The sequence below is a fragment of the Pinus tabuliformis genome, chromosome Q (genome assembly GCF_031772625.1).
Source record: "Pinus tabuliformis cultivar Carrire ecotype Pingquan chromosome Q, CPIR1, whole genome shotgun sequence".
In the NCBI taxonomy this organism is placed as follows: domain Eukaryota; kingdom Viridiplantae; phylum Streptophyta; class Pinopsida; order Pinales; family Pinaceae; genus Pinus; species Pinus tabuliformis.
The window spans coordinates 509,297,497-509,317,978 of NC_142296.1; the positions used below are offsets into that span (position 1 = coordinate 509,297,497).

The window sequence follows — 20,482 nt, forward strand, 5'->3', positions numbered from 1 at the left end:
ATTCTACCCCAAAATAGTAGTGTTGTTAAGCTATGAATAAATGGTAACTGATTGGGCAAAACAACTATCTTTAGTTAAAGATATGATACTTGTAGAATAAAGGAATAATAGATTAGATGACACAAAATGTCAAATATCAAATATCCTAAAATTTCATCCCTAACATGTAGAGTAAATATTTATAACTCAATAATAGATATAAACCATAACCACCATCATCTAAGAACATATTAAATATTATCCCATGAACCATTAGTTCTAGCAAACCTTATATACGCAACAATGGGCTTTATCGATAGTTAGTTTTTAGAAAACAAGGTAACCAAGTAGATCATAGTATTGAATTAATTTCTATACCATAGGCATGGGCACTGCTACCAGAAGGCATCCATAGCCTAGACAGGGATGCCTTTTTAGCCCATTGAGATGCCAGTGTCCTATCTATTAGAAATAAGTACATAGTTACAAAATCATTTCAATCTACTTAGATGTCTACTGAAGATCATTGTTTTCAATTGGTAACCAGTTAATAACAATGACATTCTTGGGAGCGAACAAAAATGAACAATTCGGCTCATGATGAGACCTCTTGTCCTTCAATTTTATGACCAAAGGTTGTTATTGTGGCTTGGTGACTAGTAATGGTAATGTCACTCTATTAGGACCTATGATCATGGTAGGTTGGCTTGTGATGAGACCTCCTATCCTCCAGTTGACTATTGATGTTTAAAATTAAGCTATGGTTATTGTTAATCAACAAAAGATTACTTAATAGATGGGCTGGCAAGGAAGCTCCTTAAGAGCTACGGATGGCATAAAAAAAATTGTAGTAACTATTTTCAACTTGGGTAGTTTTGCTTCTCAAAAACTAATAACCTTCAAATGATTGCTGATAAAGATATTTTTCTTTGCAAAGATTGGGGTTAAGGAGCAGTTCATTAGATAATGATGAAAATATTTAAATACAATTTTGTGGTCATCATCATAAATTTTATAAGATCAGGGACTTGAGAAATTAGGAAATTTAAAAGTTGGCATGATAAAATCATCTTTGCATAATTATTCCTTAAAAATAAAATTATGTTTAGAGAAACAAGGATAAATTGACGATAGTTTAATATATATGATTAATAGGACACATTCGATGAAGGGGAAGGACGAGCGCAGGCGACTCTGCATCTACAGTTTCTGCAACTCTCTGAGACGGCGCAGACCTGCTCAATCTACTCCAATCAGAGAATCGAACCTTGAAACGACAAACACTGAGCACATATAGACAAAAATATGGAAGCTCAGCAGGGGAGGGCCTCTATGCCCTCCCCCCAAGCCAATCCCTTGCTGCCAGGGCAAACGGAGGCGCTGATATTTGGTACTCTGCACAATACGGTGGACAATCGCGGCAAGCCGGAGCAAGAACAACCTGAAGCACCAGCCAACCAATCTGACAAGCGCAGTGAGAGGCCAGAAGGAACAGACAAGCCAGAAGATCCAATCAAGGTAACTTCCAAGACATGTAAGCCGATAGCAGTTGATAGACCAAAAATAGAACTACCCAGCCAGAAGATCAATGAAAGAATCCAATACATGACGGACCATGCACTCATAGGGAAATTCATTGGATTCTGGCCAACAGAAAAAGCACTATATGGCTGGATAGCTGCAAAATGGAAACCCAAGGGCCATATCTCACTGCAACTAGGACCAAAGGGGTTCTTCACTGTAATATTTCTATGTCTAGAAGATAAATTCTGAATCCTAAGTGAGGGACCATACTTCTTCAATTCAGCAGGACTGTATCTGAGAAATTGGACTGCAAGATTCAACCCAGATAAGGAAGACCTCACATGGGCTCCAGTCTGGATCAGATTGTACTCTCTCCCAGAGGAATACTGGGATGAGGGACTGCTCAAAGAAATTGGCAATGGACTAGGAGAATTTGTGAAAGCGGCGGAAGAAACCAAGCTACGAAGATATACCTCCTACGCTCGAATCTGCGTCTTCATGCGCCTGGACAATGCTCTGCCGGATTCGGTAAGTCTCTTTCATGATGACTTTGAATGGATACAACCCTTGGATTATGAACATGTACCTTTTCGTTGCCGCAAATGTCATGCTCATGGACATCTCTTTAGGGATTGTCCGCAAAATGCCAAATCCACAGCCCCTGAGGTCTCTAACCAACAAGCTCAAGATGGCTTCACTAAGGTTCCCAGCCGCAAGAGAGCGCACAAAAAACCCTCTACCGGGAAAATCCCTTTCCAGATCCGGCCTCCATCCCCTCCACAAGTAACAGTTTTGAAGTTCTAGCCAACACCTCAGAGAAACAACCTCTCAAACCCCTTGCCTTCCTTGATAATCAAAAAGGATCTGAAGGAAAAGAAAAGGTACAGATAGTTGGAGGTATTTCAACCACCTCCACTGAACTTCTCGAAGCAGATCCGGGCAACCAGGAAGAACCAGCTAAAGCTATGGAGACGGAGGAACCACCAAGTCAACCCTGGCCGCTTGCGCTAATCTCTGAGGAAGGAAATCAGGTGCAGCAAATGGAGGAAGAACCGGAAAGTGTGGACCTAACCGGGTTAGACATTTTTGAACTAGAGCAAGTTTGCAGAAAGAAGGAATATGATAAAATCCAAGAACATCAGCTCAGCACTCTCGAAACCATTCTATCCAGAGCATATCAGCAAAAGCAATTAGGAATACAACCAGGCTGTCATTGGGATGGTACCCTCATCCCCAAGGACTCAAAAAAAAGGGGAAGAAAGACAGACCTCCAGAGAACAATAGCAGTAGGAAAAATCCTGGTTGATTCAGGAAGATATGCGAAATTGACTAAGTACTACCGGCCCTCGACTCAAGGTGATCAATGAAGCTCACCTCATGGAATGTAAGAGGGCTCAATAGCCCTGGGAAACTCAGAATGATTAAAAACTTGATCCGGCAGGAACATCCCCAGATCTTCTTCATACAGGAAACTAAATGCAATAGTAATGCTCTGGGTAGCATTCTCTCTAAAGCTTGGCCAGGTTGTCAAACAGTGGCTGTGGATGCAGTAGGAGCCTCGGGAGGCTTGGCAATAGCATGGAACTCGCAGGCTATCATGCTTTCAAACTTCCACGCCTCTCGCAACTTCATTCAGGCTACGTTTCATATAATAGGCACTAATATTCATGGTCATCTGACCAATGTTTACTTCCCGCAGGACTCTTCCAATAAAATTTCTCTACTGGACACCATAAAAATTCTCAACTCGGACAGAGAATTTCCTCTATGGCTCATCGGTGGAGACTTCAACATGATATCAAAATCCGAGGAAAAATACGGAGGACGAGAAAAGCTGGATCAGGAGGTAGATCACTTCAACGAATTCATCCACAGCAGCATGTTAATCGACATGCAAACTCCAAATGGTACACATACTTGGAGCAATAGACGAACTGGAAAACACCACATAGCTTCAAAACTCGATAGATTTCTCATATCGAACAATGCAATTCACCTTGGGGGTGATATATCAGCATGCATTCTCCCTTACTCAGGCTCAGATCATTGGCCTATAGAGCTTCAATGGCAGCGACCGGGTAGCACGACCAGACGTCCCTTCAGATTTGAGGCATGCTGGTTAACGCATCCCGCTTTCAAAGACTTCATCAGACAAAATTGGAACAACTCTCCGACTACAGAAGGATAAAAAATGTTTCAATTTCAACAAAAACTCAAATTTCTAAAATTCCAACTCAAAAATTGGAACAAGGAGATATTTGGCAACATATTCAAAGCTCAACAACACCTCAATCAGAAAATGAAGGACCTTCAACAACAAATAATTACAGATGGGTACAAGGAAGAATTCATGGAACAGGAGAAACATCTGCGCAGTCAAATAGAAGAAAGGAACAAGTAGGAAGAAATACTCTGGAAGAAAAAATCCAGAATTAGATGGCTGAAAGAGGGTGAAAGGAATACCAAATTCTTCCACAGTACTACTATCCAAAGAAGAATGCATAATACTATTACCTTTATCCAAAAGCAAGACGGGGGAAGGGTGGAGAAACACACAGAGATAGAACAGGAATTCATAAACCACTTTAAGGAAGTTCTACAAGAACCCCAAATTGACAGAAGGCTGGAAATAGAAAAGATTACTCAATTAGTGCCAAAAGTTATAACTGAAGAACACAACCAATTACTCCTCCGACCGGTAATGCCTGAAGAGGTGGACGCAGCTATGAAGCAACTCAAGGAGGGTAAAGCACCAGGTCCGGATGGTTTTTCTACCAATTTTTTTCATGCATTCTGGGAGCTCATAAAAGAGGAAGTTTGGCAAGTGGTTGAAGAATCTCGCTCCCTGCACTGGATCCTACCCTCCCTAAACTCCACTTTTATTGCGCTGGTCCCCAAAGAAGACAGCACCATAACTCCGGATAAATTTCGACCTATTGCTCTATGTAATGTCATCTACAAAGTCATCACCAAAGTCATTGCGAATAGGTTGAAGCCGCTGTTACCCCTGCTCATATCGCCGGAACAATCAGGGTATGTTGAAGGTCGACAAATTCTGGACGGCATCCTTCTAACGCACGAAATCATACACTCCCTCAAGAACTCCAAGCAGGTAGGTATGATTCTCAAGATAGATTTATCTAAAGCTTTTGATAAACTAAGCTGGACTTATATACAAAACATGCTTAACACTTTTGGCTTTGCACCAATGTGGGTGCGATGGATTCATAGTTTAATCTCCTCCACATTCTTTTCTATTCTCATCAATGGTATCCCCTCTAAACCCTTCAGTCCCACCAGAGGAATCAGACAAGGGGACCCTCTATCTCCTTTTCTTTTTGTTTTGATGGCCGAAGGGTTAGGAAGACTCATCAAACATGCCCTCCTCTCCCAGCATCTAAAAGGTTTATCCATTCACAATACCCCTGCCATTACCCATCAACAATTCGTGGATGATAATATGCTTTTCGGCTATCCTTCTGTTCAAGAAGCCGCATCCTTCAAATCTATCCTAAAAGTCTTCTCGGATGCCTCTGGTACCAGTATAAACAAAGCAAAATCTCAAATCTTCTTCTTTCACACTTCTCCCATAATCCAACGAGCTGTTACCCGTATTCTAGGCTTCTCCATCGCCTCTCTACCCTCCAAATATCTAGGCGCCCCCCTCATTGACTCTGCTATCAAGCATGCCTCTTGGCGTAAACTTTTAGAAAAGCTCGAAACTCGTCTTTCCCTGTGGACCTACAGAGCTTTGAACATGGCCAGCAGATTAACTCTTATCAAAGCAGTGCTACAGGCAATGCCCCTGTACCTATTCTCAATACTTGCAGTGCCCAAATGGGTTCTCAAAAGAATAAGAGATCTTCAGCGCAACTTCCTCTGGGGAACGAATGGAACCAATCGCAAATGGGCCCTTGTGAAATGGTCGACAGCCTGCAAACCCAAGGCGAAAGGAGGCCTAGGGTTAAGAGACCCCAGCCACAGCAATGAAATCATGGGAGCGAGAATCTGGTGGCAATGGCTTACAACACCAAACAAGCCCTGGGGTGTTATATGGACAGCCAAATACGCAAACCATAGGCCATCAGAGGAACTTATCAGATTCACTCCGATGGAAAAAGGCTCGCTAATGTGGAATGCTGCCAGTGAGCATTACAAGCTGATCCAACAACACGGTTTTTGGGAGATCAGAGGTGGAAATAAAGCTTGTTTCTGGACAGACGCCTGGAATCAGCTTCCCAACTTAGACAGCATCCTAAATATTCAACCTAGCCAGGATTGGGAGGCACAAAATAAGGAAGTGGTCAATCAACACTGGACACAGGAAATACATCAAGGCTACAGACAATGGAAGCCCCCTGACACCAGGATGCGCACCACAAATCATCAGACTAAGGAATCTTTGGAAAGAGAGCTTCTGCATCGAAGGATAAGACATACGGAAGGAAATGATCTACTGAGATGGGGATACAGCCCGAGAGGAACATTCACCACGCAAGAAGCCTACAAAATCCGAAGCCAAGACAACATACCAAATGATCCCATCTGGGAAAAGGTATGGACCCCAGGCATCTGGCCCAAAGTTTCTACATTCCTGTGGCTCACTGGGCATCGCAAAATCCTTACTTGGGACAATTTAAGAAAAAGGAAAATTCATGGGCCTTCCATATGCCCAAACTGCCACTCCCAAGAGGAAACGCTACAGCATCTCTTGAACTCTTGTTCTTTAGCCAATCTTTTATGGGAGAAAACCAGTTTCCGTTGCCAAAGAAAGTGCAGAATATCGGAGGACATCATCGAATCCCTTCGCTCCTGGCACAAAAACCCCTTCCACAGTGCTATCCTAAATCATCTTTGGAGAATCATTCCAGGTCTCCTATTGTGGACTATATGGAAAGAGAGAAACAAACGCATCTTTAAAGATCAAAGAACCACCTCAGAAATTCTATGGGAATGGTTTTGCAAAAAATCTGGAGGAATCCTTGGCACTCAAAGACTGGCATCAGGAGGATTTTCCTAAACAAAACAATGAAAAAACTATATGGGAAAATTGGAATTTCTGTCTCCAGCAAGGAAACCTTGACTTCAATTCCTTAAGAAATCCAAGCAACAACCATCCTCGATGGCATCCACCTCCTAAACACAGTCTCAAGCTCAACTTTGATGGAGCTTCCAAGGGTAATCCCAGAAATGCTGGATTTGGAGGTATATTCAGAGATTATAAGGGCCTTCCCATCCTAATTTATTTTGGAAATATAGGATGGGATACCAACAATTCTGCTGAATTGGAAGGTCTCTGGCAGGGCCTCCGATTAGCCCAAGATCACGGCTTTAAACCATTGGAAATCGAAGGAGATTCCCAAATCCTCATCAACTCAGCCAAACAGCTACTTAATGGAGCGCACGCGAATAAAGTTTCCACCAGTTGGAGACTTGAGGCCAGATTGGAGGACATAGAAAACTACCTCAACAAAAATAGAGCGATCATCTTCAACCACGTCAAAAGGGAGAGCAACAAAGTCGCGGACCTCCTTGCCAACGTGGGAGTTGATAGCAGACATTCGCTTCAAACTGGTACACTTGGCATATTACAGAATGATGAACAGAAAAAGGAATGCACCACCCTGCTTCAAAAGGATGCAACACCCCCGGATGCGGGTGTTAGGAATGCGAATTAATGAGATGGGATGGGCGTGGGAAGGAACAGGCTGCCACCTGTGTGCCTGGTACCACATGGAGGACGAAAGAAACTGGTTAAGTCAGCAGCTGGGCGATTCACTCGGATGGAGGATTCAGATCGCCGGCAGTTCACTCGGACGGAGGGTTCAGATGGCTCTGAGCAGTAATTCCGCATGCTTCAGGCCTGTCAGGGGTTCGGCTCCCTTAATCACTACTGTTATGGTGGGGGATTTCCGAGGAGAGGAGTTAATCACGGTCGACATGCATTATATTTGGCTGGCTTGGCATTTCTCGGCGCATTTTATTCCTGGGGAGGTTGGTACTTGGGCGTCTGCGGAGCCCTACTCTGTCATACCGCCTCATCTTCAGCCTGCTACCTGCTTGCATTTGGGCTTTGTCTCATATCCTGGCTTCTCCCTCCCTGTTATTTCCGGCAATATGGTGCGGCAGCGACTTATCAGTCGTAGAGGTGGCTCGAGAGGGGGAAGTTCTCGTCCACAGGCAAGGCGGGGAAGCTCCTCAAGCTCCCTTTCCTCCACTGCAGACATTTCCAGCTATCCCAATACCAGAAGTGGCCGTGGACGTGGTCATGGTCGTAGTCGTGCTCAGGGTCATGCTCGCTATCCCTCTGCTCCTTTCCCTCTGCCTCAGCACCCATCCCCTCACACCACCTTCTTCCAATTCCGCAGCACGCTCCCCCAGCCCATCATCACAGCCACCCTTGCTATCACCTTCTCTGAGGAAGCCGCTCCTGCTACCCAATTGCCCTCCCTTAGAAATGACTTCCTCAAAGGGGATACCAGCCAGCGTGGGGATTGGAATTCCTTCAGCAGAGACATTGCAGAGGCACCGAGAGCTCAGCCCAGCCGGAAAGGCAAGGAAGTAGCGGACACTTCGCTTAAGGGCGCTCAGCAAAATCTGGAAATTCCGGGAGCTAATCAGAACCAGATGGGCAAGGAGGACTCGCAGATGGAGATGGGCAAAGGCGATCATGCATGCCCCCAGCCAGACACGAGTGATGAATGGGGCTGCCCGATTATGGAGGAACCGGTCACGGAGGAGCTGCTTCATCAGTTCACCAACGCCAAGTGGCATTTCTTTTAAATTCATTGACTCTCTCTGGAGGTAGTTACGTATTTTTGGAACTGTTTCTATTTGGTTCTGCTCAGATCACTGATATAATGTTAAAAATGTATCTTTTTGTAATACTTAACCTGTCGGACTGGTTTCCCCTCTGTTGGGGCAGTCCCAGAACTTGTTTATCGGCCAGCTGAGATAGACTGCTTCTTGGAACAGTCAGCAACCTCTCTGTAAATAGTTTTTCTCCTTTTTTAATAGATTAATCTTACTTAGCAAAAAAAAAACAAGGATAAATTGACTACTGAGTCATTATGTCAAAGAGGACCTAGACAATTAAAAGTATTTCCCAATCACCAAGTTAATGTCATTGTACATGATTCAAGTTCCAATGTGCATGGATAAGTGTGCAAGGGATAGTGGGGGTTATGGATTGTTACAGATTATGGTGGAAATAATAATGAGATGTATGAGTTGACACAAGGTTTAATAATAATGATTGAATGACATCATTTCTATTAAATACGAAACCTTTTCTATTAAATGCAACCCCTTCCCCCAATTAAGGTATGCATGTCCTCGGTCATGGTTGGTCATGTCATAAGTGAAATACCAATCAAATCCACTAAGTCGGTCAAAGACATACTTGGCGACTTACCTTGGCAGAGTATCAACATGGGTGGAGTAACGACATGGGTGGAGTAAGAACATCGGTGGAGTAACAACACCAATGAAGTAACAACATCGGCAGAGTAACATCACTGACGAAGTAATAACACCGACGGAGTAACAACATACACGGAGTAACAACACCAGTGGAGTAACAACATCGATGAAGTAACAACAACGATAGGGTAACAACATGGGTGGAGTAACAACACCGATAGACTAATATCAAAGACAGAGTAACAATGCCAGCATAGTAACAACACACGTGAAGTAACAACATTAGCGAAGTAACAACACTAATGAAGTATCAACACCGGAGTAACAACATCGATGGAGTAACATCGACAGAGTAACAGTACCGATGGAGTAACAACATGACAGAGTAGTAACAACAGCAGAGTAACAACACCGATGGAGTAACAAAAATGGTGGAGTAATAACACTGACATAGTAACAACACCGGTGGAGTAACAACACTCACGGAGTAACAACACCGCCGGAGTAACAATATTGGCGGGGTCACAATATCAGTAGAGTAATAGCACCGACAGAGTAACAACACCAGTGAAGTAACAACATTTGGTGAAGCAACAACACCACTGAAGTATCAACATTGACAAATTATCAACACCAATGAAGTAAAAATACCATAGTAGTTTTGAATATTAGATCTGAGGAAACCATATACTGATAAGATAGGGGAACAAATGGATATATGTGGAGCAGCATCATGAAACTTAAGAACTTCCTTTTTTTTTTATTTTGAGAAAAAAAATGTGACTTTGAAGTAAACAATACCTAAAACATAAAAACATAAGAGAAATCATAAAAGAAACAACACTTTATTGAAAAACAATAAATAAATAACTTAAGTTACAACGGTTGTGATTTTGGTTGCAGCAATGTTTTTTTTTCCTAAGGGAATCATCAATCTGTTTCAATGGTGAATGAAAAATGATATTTGGAAAAAAATAAATGCTTTGGTAGAAATGACTTGGATCTTCAAATGTAAATGAATTCCCCATTTCTCCTATTATAAATTTGTTACATGATGAAACACCTTCATGTAGTTTTCTCTATGTTGGTGAACAATAGCGGGAAAATTTTTGCAACAAGCTATTATGATCTAAGTTTTTAGATCATGGCACCTATAAATACTCAAAATCATATGATATCGGATTTGTTAATAAATTCTTGGATGAAATGCCCCTATTTCATTAACATTATCTTCAAGAATCACTTTTTCATAACTGGGTATCCTTTATTCTCCTTGGACCCGCAAAATAAAAATGAGCATCTACCTGCAATAAAACATAAAATCATGGAAGAAAAGAGGTGTGTGGGCTCTCTTGATCAAAGAAATATGAAAAAAAAATAACAAATAATTACTCGCTAGAACAAATCCAAGGAAAGATGAACACAACAAGATTTATTTGTTTGTCGTCCGATTTGAATGATTCCAAAGCCAAACGAAAACATAATTCAAAGATATATCACCAATAGAAATAGGTTTTAAAAATTACGTGATATGATATGCCAAATTTACTTAGAACAACCTGCATAATAGAGCCATTTTCGATTTCCCAACATAGACCAACAATTGATATTTTAAGCATAACTTTTTCGTTTCATGTCAGATTGAACTGATTAAAATTGGAGATTAAATTATATTCATGTAAATAGATCCAATATAAATATGTTTTTAATACATGAACAATTTATGGGTCAAATGTGCTAAGGTACGGCAGGAAAAACAATGTTTTATGGGTGCTGATTTACGATAGACAGTGAGTATTTTGATCATAACTTTCTCATATGATATCGAAATCGAGTGGTTCAAATTATGTTGTAAAATATATTAATAGGGTAATATACCATAGAAACAAGTTTCCCAAATATAGTAATTTATGCCTCCAAAAACGGACTGTCCTAACTCTATTCCTGAGCTGCCTATTAGACATCCTGTCAATTTTTTTGTCATAAGTTTTTCATTTCAAATCCAATTTGACTGATTGGAATTGGATTAGAAAGTAGACATAAAAGGATACTTAGGATATCAACATGTTTTGAAAATATTCCCATTTGGTCCCTCAAAAAATTATTGTCCTGACTGTGTTTTCAGTGATTTTATCAAGCCCATAAGCCATAAGATATGATAAACAAGCAATTTTTATTTTTTTTTCGAAATGATGATGAGTGTTTATAGAAATATTACTTTCAATATAATATCTATAAATATACAAATAAATTCAAATATCTACCCATTCATTGATTTACTCGGCATATTGTAGCAAACATAACTCTTTTTACATATAAAGAAATTTATTTATTTATGTACTTATTTATTCTATTTTCTACACTAACCTACTATACCTTAAAAAATAAAATATACTTATGTATAAGAGTACTTCCAATGGAACCATTTTCAAAATAAGGCCTCAAGTGTGTATATACTTGAATTTGAGAAATGCATGCCAATAAATAGTAACGTATGCGAGACCAACTTCCCCATTAAGGATGGTGCCAAGAATTGTTGAAGTAGGGAGTGATATTGCAAGAAAATGATAGAGTGAAACTAGTCTTCAATATAGTCTTGATTTCCCATAGTTGTCATATTGTGAAGTTCTTTGACTGAGTTCGAGATCTTGTTGATGCTTTCTTCCTTGACCTCGACCTGTGATTTTTGGGGGTCCTCCTCTGCCCCCTTAGTTTGTTTTTCTGTTCATACAATGTAGAGTAGAGATTCATTCAAATGAATCTAAATCTCAGGACCTAGAACAATGTGAAACATTCCCTTCTCAGGATGAGAGAGTGGCCCCTAAAATCAAGAAGATAAGAGAAAGAGAAACAAACCAACCATAAAATCTAAGCTCAGGACCTGAGATAGGGTGGAAACTTCCCTTCCTAGGATGAGAGAGCGGTTCCTATAATCAATAAAAAAAGGAAAGAAATTGAAACAACCAAAGCAATCTAATGCTCAGGACCTGGAACAAGGTGAAAACTTCCCTTCCCAGGATGAGAGAGTGGTCTTATGGTCAATACTAGTCATACTTTCGTGCCTTTGATAGCCTCCCTGAAAATGACACAAAAATGTTGGTGTTCAGATATGAATTATAGAATTCACCCTTCCCCACATTAATTATCAATCCGAAGCTCATCTTGTTATTTCAAGGCTATCATGCAAAGTCTATGAAAGCCACAATTTCCCTACCCAACATTGAGCATTCAATCAACAATATAACAATGTGAAACAACAAGCAATAATAGTAACAACAACCAGAGTAACAAAAAATTAGGATTCACAAGAAAAAAAACTTAATGAACCATTACAATGATAAAGAAATAATCACAACATAAATAAATCTACACACACCACTAATCCAATATCACTTGATTAGGAGAGTGGGCCCAACTCTCCAATCAGGGTTGTGGAAAAAATACTGAAGGCTAGATAACACTCAGAAGATCAAGATTGCATTAATCAAAAGGAAAATACAGAATTTTGTTGTTACATTCTCAAAGGAAAACATTCAATATCTGATTTTCTCCCTATATGCGTTATATTCCTTTTCTCTTTGGTTTGTGTCTTCAAAATATACAAACAACAAAGGGAAATTTACAACAAACTGATTAAAAAATTATTTCCCATACAATTTATATTGATTACAAAATCTCAATAAGCAAGATGAGATCTGAGAGATCTTTCCATCATAATTTAGCTAGAACAAGTCGAATTTGGTTATTGCAATTGGTCTATTTGGAAAATGGCCACAACAAAAAATATGTGAATACGTCCTTCAAAGAATCTTTATTTTCTCCCAATCCATACCTAATTGTGGAAAGATTCTCATTAGGAAACTAATTTGGCCTATTCTGCCCAAAACCCGTGTCTCTAATTTTCAATATTCTTCTTCGTTTTCCTGAAACATCCAATGAAAAACTATTATTTTTTATTCCAACGAATTTCTAAGTTCAAATATTTGATTATGACCTAAAGATCAAATTTACAATCTAAAAGAGATCTTGGAGGCTAAAATTGTGAGTGATGTTATAAAAAATTCATCAATAAACTATCATTGGAAAAATCATGCATAATAATCATCAATTTATTAAAAATAAAGGAGAACAAATATTAATTATCCACAAGAGAATAAATAATTATGAAATGAAATTATATAAAAATTATGATAATTAATGTGATAAAAGAATAGTAGAAATGAATGAAATGGATGTTAAGAAGTGATAATAATAATGAAAAAACTACTAGCCCAACAATCGTAATGTTTACTTGTCTTAGGAAAAAGAAAGTTAGGAAAACAAAAGAACAAAAAGGAAACATTGTCTTTAAATAGAAATATTATATATTTATTCATGCAAATTTTAAACCTCTACCATCTGCACATTTTTCGTCAGAGTTTCCATTAGTGTCGAAAGGAAAAATCAAAGTTACAGATGGCTACAATGTACCCAGTAAGCTAGAAAGAGACATCAATAGGCTCTTGACACCAAGCCATTGTGGAACCCCTCCTGACATTTTACTAAGGAAAATGGTGAATTCACTAAGCTTCACTAACTAAATGAGGAAAACTGAAGGAACCCTCAAGATAGGAAAAATAAATAATAATTAAATTAGGATAAAGGGAAATTACCTTGTTTTCATTAAGCATGGACTATAGCAAAAGGGAACCAACTCCACCCTGCATAATGAGTATTGCCTCTATATATTGGTTCTCAGTTAAATATTGGGGGAAACAAAATACTCCAGAGACGAAAAAAAAATAGTACCTAACTGAGAGGAAATTCATAGTAAAAGTGAGGAAATGAATTTACCTATCGACGAACTAAGAATTTTTTTCCCAACGAAGCTACAAACGCACGTGAAGCAGTGAAATTTTTTTCCCGGTCCCAACCATTATGAAAGTGGCTAGAGAAGCATGGAAAGGTTTAAAAACAATAACTCCAAAGAAAACTAGAGAAAATGGAAATAGTGCAGAAGAAATTTAACACCTACCCATGTTTTGAAAGGAGCTATGTATTGTATTTAGAGATAGAAATTGTTTCCATGGACTCTTGAAAGGAACCACATCTACCAATATTTCCCAACACCACTTATGGTAGTTCTCTGGAGACCAAACAACTCGGTCAATGGAAAATAAAAATGGATCATAACACAATGGTTGTTGGTATGGTTAGAGTTGTAAGAATGATTTTCCACCTTTGGATTGGTAGATTAGATCTCCACCGTTCATGTGAGTCCCGTACTAGAAATCACGTGAAGATCACATGGGATGGAAAGAGGTGGCCACCATTGGTACAATCTCAAACTTCAATAACCTTGGTATCTTGATGTACTAAACTCCCCATATATTCAATGGATGCATTTAACATATAATTAGATCTTAGCCAACATTGTTTCTCCAATTCAAACTAATATAACATACCTAGTGAAGAGTACCTGAATGCTAGAGTATTGCAAACTATAAAGTAATATGAGAACATGTGCACTCTGTTATCACTCAGGTTGTTCCCAAAAGTTGTAAGAAAGGGAATACGGCCGAGGTAACCACAAACCAATCTTTTAGATACAGATTCTAGCCAATCTACATCCAGAGAGGGCTCTCTCTCTATAATTTAGCTTTGTTTTTAGAATATATTAGGCTAGTTATGAGGTTCAAGGGTTTTTTTTTGAGTTTGGGTGGTGGGATTCAATAGAATAGTGAGGTAAAACTAAAGAGTTCAGTCCATTGGGCATGATGGAGTCAAAAGAAACAGGCTTCCTGGATTTGGTTTCTAACAGAGGATGGCATCACAGAGCAAGGTAGTCAAACATGGAACAATTAAAAGGCTGGAATTAGATGGAATGGACTCAAATGGATGAAGGGAAGTTAAGAATCCTTCATCATATTGAAAGAGGGAAAGTGGATGGTAACCAACAAAGAGCAGTTAAGAATTCTTTATCAAATAATCAACATGAAAGAATCAGGGTAAACAGGAGCAATTAAGAATTCACTGTTTATGATAATTCTAAAGAAAGCATAGAGAATAATAAAGACTGAAGACAGAGTGCAGTCAAGCAAATTCTAAATTAATCTTTTTCTTTATCATTCGGGTTATGAAACAGAGATGACATAATAAAAAAGAAAACTGCAAAACACAAGTTATAAGGGACTTATTGACCTGGAGTTTGATTCAAGAATTCTGTGACAAGTCCTCTGCTTCAACTCCTCATCCAGTAGGCCAGACAACAAATGGTTCCAATAACTTTTTATTACAAAGTTCAGCATTACAACCAAGTCTGGGAAATCTACACACACCGTATCTCTTCAAAACTCTGAGGAAGGGGGTATTTATACAACAAAATATGTACAATAGGTATCTCATAAAAGCTCTGAGATAATATCTAAGATTAACCTAAAGTAATTTACAAGCAAAGTAGATAGAAACGACTCGGAAAAGATATATGATGTTGTGCTGGAGGCTGGCTCTTTACGGTTCGGCTTGCAGCTGTCCTTTACAGCTTTGTGCCAAATGTTTGCATTAATTGTTCTTTAACTTCTGATCTGCTTCTCTTTGTCATCTCCTTATACTCTTAATTCTGACTTGACTTGCCTTTAATTCTGCACTAATACTCTTTATGGCTCCTCTGATATTGTTTGACTTGTTTGGATCCTTTTTAATGCTCCTCTGATACCCTTTATAGCTGATCTGACTCCTTCTCACCGTCTTTCTGACAAAAATGGAACTACAACATGTCTTTACACCTCTTTTTCTTTGGCCATTCATGTTTCTGAAGTTTCACTGGCAAAAATATCCCTGTTTATCTTCATTTTTCTCTTCTGCGGGTTTATAAATTCCTATGTTTGCTTTCAACTGTATCAAAGAGTAAGAAAACTGTAAAATGGCGGGTTTGTTGAGGCCAAGCTCATTAATGGAGCTTTTTTGATGAAGAGGCGATCGAGAACCAGGAACAGAGTCAGTTGATTGCATGCTTGGAGCGTTGTTTTGCCGAAAACTATAGAAAAAATGGTGCTTTTACCCTTTATTGAACAAAAATGATTTTTGTGGGAAATTTTGGTCCAAAGGACGGATGATGTCAGCATGATGTACGGGGGGTACGAGACAGATGAAATTGCAGGGAACGTGGTAGTACAGATGGTGACATGGCAGGTGACATCAGCAAAGTACAATTGACTTCAGTAGATGACGTCAGCCGGGGAGGGCGATAAATGGTTTTGCCCGCACCTTTTTTGGGCTTGTGTGGTTTTGGGAGGAGGAGGAGTGAGCAACGCGGGAGCACGATGCCTGTCCTGGTACAAGCGGCAATACCACCGATCTCCTGCGACATAAACAGTGGCAGATGAGGTGGGTGCGAAATGGATACCCATCGTTGGATGTGAGGGCACCGACCGGACGGTTGGCGCTTTGTGGAGATGGCAGATGGTTAACGCATGGGACCGGCATATATATCAAATGTTTTTAATGGTTTGGGGCTTGGTTATAATTAACTCATGTGGTTAATTATCCCATAGTTTTGCGCACGGTGGGCTATTAATCGGTTTCAAATGAACCATTAATCCCTTTTCTGTACAGTGCTATGGTTATAGTTTAACCGAGGAGCGGGGATATTAATACATGGGGATTTCTATGAATAATACATAATATGGGGATTGGGTCTCTTTTATATGGGAGTTAATATAATAAGTGTCAATTTGTTAATATGAAATTTGAATATGAAAGCACTAAGTGTAAGGTTTAGGAAACTTAGGCTTAAAGGGGAAAGGAGGTTTTGAGAGATATGTGATATTTGTACATTTTCCTAAGTAAACATGGGATTTTACTTAGGAAATGATGAAAATGGAATGAGTGGCTTAGTGATATTAAGCAGATCTTAATATCTCTGGGGGAAATTAGTAAGCGATTTGGAAAAAGGATGAAGGGGAGTTAGACATGCCTCACTTGAGCTACTCCAAAACATAAAACTGCCATGGTACCTGTGATAGAGGTGAGATTAACACTTTGAGAGACAGAATTTATCACAAGTCTCATTCTGCAACACCATCTACCTACCCAGCCTACTTTGCCTAACATTTTTTCTTCCTTGCTTTGGGTGCACTTAGACTAGCAAACCCTTTTCAACTTTTCTTCTCTTTACATGGTAAACCTACCTAAGTCTGCACTTATTTCTTCCGAGGGCTCAGATTAAATAGTTGAGCTCCTATGCTTCTCCACCTATCTACTTATCTGCCAAGTTTAAACAGTTTGGACAGATTTTTATTCTCTATCTCTAAAACATGAACTGGCCAAGATTAAGCTAATTGGCCATTCGTCAATTGTGGCATGAAGTTAACAAGCTATACATGATGCTTTATTTACAGAAAAGGAAATAGTAGTGGCATTTGGACTTGCACACTTTCCTGGTCTATCTTTTTGGGGTTCATTTCTTTTCATTTTTTTTCTTTTGACCATTTATTTTTTTCACCCTTTGATTTTTCTTTTACGGTATACCCTCTGTACATTTTTTAATTTTTTGATTTTTTGATAATATGGAAACCTTTACAGCAAGGAAAGGATGAACATATTACAGAGCTCAACCAGTCAATCATGAAATATGACACCTATTACTATAGGAGTATAACACTGGCTCCACTTGGGGATGGATTTCCCTCGTGGAAAGTCAAGAACAACAGGTCAGATGGCCTTCTGCATAATTTTGCTCTGCTCTGAAATTTTCCTTTGCTGAATGTAGAAACTATACAAAAAGATGTTGTAAAATATATACACTATTCTAGAGCCAATTCAAACAACTACACATCTATTCTAGATAATTTACTTTATTTGATCTTATGTTCCTGCTCCCAATTTGTTCACAGACCCATCAAATTATAACTACCACAGGATTTCATGTTTATAATTAGCAACTAGAGTTTCAGGGATCTGTTTATTAGTGAGATTTGGTTTTTCAATTTGTTATGATTTGTCTGATTTTTCATGATTTTCAGTAATTTCTTGGATTTGGACACTAGACTTTGCATTTGTTGTTTCTTCTGTTTTGTCTGTTAAACCTTTCATTTCATGTGGGGAATCAATTTTAGTGTTGTAAAGGATAAAAGAATCCATATCAGAATGTACGAAGTAGATAAGGAAATTTTGAGGTTTCTCTTGACTACTTACTACATACTTCATTAAGGTTTCTCTGTATAGTCTCTTTGGTTGACCAAACACTGAAATAGTAGCATAAGACATGTCTAACTGTAGAAATCCTTGAAGCTTTGCACCCTAGACAATAACATACCATATTTTGGAGGAATATCAACAACTACTATGTCCATTAAGATCGTTTTGGTAGGATATTGGACTAGTGACACACACAAATCTTTGATTAAACCCAAACATTTGACCTAACTTGAATCAAAAGAGAAAAGGTCCTTATATGGCCTAGTGATGTCAAGGTCAAGTTTCTCCATTACAGATTTAGGCATTAAGTTATGAGAAGCACCACAATCAAACATGGCATTATGGAGTATTTTATCATGAATGTTTAAAGCCACATAGAAAGGAGGAACTCATCCCTCTGTTGTTTTTTCATTTGCTTCAGGGCCAAATACCAGTTCAGGCTGGTCATCAAAAACATTTATTAAATCTTCATTCATAGAAATTTTGAGTGATCTGATGATTTGACTTATGTAGGCATCATGTTTAGCTAATTCTGATAATGGAACAACTACCTTTATTTTGCCTATTTCTGTCTCAAGATTGAAAGGTTTCTCGGTCTGAGTTTTTGTACTTCGGATAGCTAAATTTTCTGCATTTTTCTCTTCTTCAGGACTGGGATTACGGGCTGCAATTTTTTCTGAATCAAGTTCTAGAGGCTGTTCTTCTTTTTCTTTAGCAGGAATATCAGTGGAAGGTTGTTTGTTAGATGGTTGACTATTTGATATATCTTCAACAATTGGATTAACAGGGTTAGGATCTGTTGTAGCAAGAATATGTACAAGGGGGTTATTGATCTTACCTTTGTTGGGCTGTTTGGTATCTTTCTGTTTGCTGATTTCAGGGACATCTATCCTTCTGCTCCTCAGATTGTATTGTTTGTGGACCTCATAAATGGCTGGATCATATCCCTCCCTAAAGTCAAATGATTCACCTGACTGAGTTTGGAATTGTTCAAAAATGTTAGCTTCTTGATCTTCTTGGGTCAAGAAAACTTGTTGTTCATTGTTGAGTCCCATCAGATTAATTTGAGTGTCTTCTGTTGGTTCATCCGATGTTGAGGCTTCAGCATAATTTTTTTGAAATGAGGGCCTAATATTTTGGTCAGGCTTCCAGTGTTATGATTTTGATTCTTCCTAAAATTTGGATTTCTTCCCACATTGCTTGGTTGACCATCCCAAGGGGATTTTCCCTCAATTGTTTCCACTCTATCTCCAAGTCTGTGTATTCCACTGATAATTGCATCTATATTTTGTTCAATGACAGAAGGTTCTTCTTTGAAAGGTATCCTTCTTTCAGCTCCGGCTCTAGACCGTTTAGATATCAGATTGGCTTCAACATTGACAGCTATTCTCTTCATTTCTTCTAAGTTTCGAGGAGCTCTTTCCCTAAGTTGGTATGCCATATCAGTGTCAAATGCATCAGGGAATTTGATCAAGGCCAAACCTGGAGGAGGTCTAAGATTTTGAGGAATAACATTGTAGATATTATTAAATCTGGTACAGTAATCTTGGAAAGTTTCTTTTGTGCCTCTTCTTAGGTTGTCATATTCTGATAGAATGTGGAGATGATATTTTTTCTTTTCCCATCTATTCAAGAAGGTCAGATAAAGAGCTTCTAGGTCATTGATACTGTTTGCAGGGAGGACTCTAAACCAGGTTCTAACATCTCCAGTTAAACTTTGAACAAATACTTTCATTCTAACATCATCATCATCACTCTATTAGTTTTCAAAATAGTCGGTCATTTTCTTGGTATGTTGTTGAGCTATGTAAGTGCCAGTACAGTCAAAATAATTGATTTTGCTTTGATAGTCTTGAGGCATAGCCCCTGGATTTGCAGGTAAGTTTAGAGGAGTATACCGGCTTTCCATGGTTGCAGAGATAAGTGTGACAACTAGAAGAGTAGGGACAATAGTAGGAATGTATGTTGAAGATGGAGGAGTGGAAAAGGTAGCTTGAGGTGCTGATGGTGAACTTGGAGAAGCTGCAGTAATGACATAAAGGTTTGGTGTTTTTTCAGAGGTAAGCTCAGATTGAAAGGGGTGTTGGAAATAATACCGAGAGCGGGGGTGAATCAGTATTATCAAGTTCCTTTAATAAATATTCCTTATTTATACTTTGAATTATTTTTGTATGTCAGTACCATAAAATAATGAGCATGAACAAGAAAAACAGATAGTCACACCAAAGAACACCAGATATAAGGTGGAAACCCAATGTGGGTGAAAACCACCTGCTGCAATATGTCTCTATCTTCTTTCAAATTAGAAACTCCTTTTACAATGATTTTGAACTGGTGCAGTTCTTTACCAGTACGCAGGCTGCAACCTGCAGAGAGCTAC

At 39.0% G+C, this 20,482-nt stretch overlaps 1 protein-coding gene across 1 annotated transcript; it reads left to right on the top strand.

Annotated features, from left to right (window-relative positions):
- The first annotated feature begins 2,866 nt into the window (after positions 1–2,866).
- Positions 2,867–3,691, top strand: LOC149220400 (uncharacterized). The gene has a single exon (XM_089387085.1). The coding sequence runs from the start codon at positions 2,867–2,869 to the stop codon at positions 3,689–3,691; it is 825 nt and encodes a 274-aa protein (XP_089243211.1).
- Positions 3,692–20,482: the final 16,791 nt, after the last annotated feature.

Bases quoted from the DNA above. Each gene is read 5' to 3' on its own strand.
- LOC149220400 (XM_089387085.1), top strand. From the start codon at position 2,867: ATGAAGCTCACCTCATGGAATGTAAGAGGGCTCAATAGCCCTGGGAAA.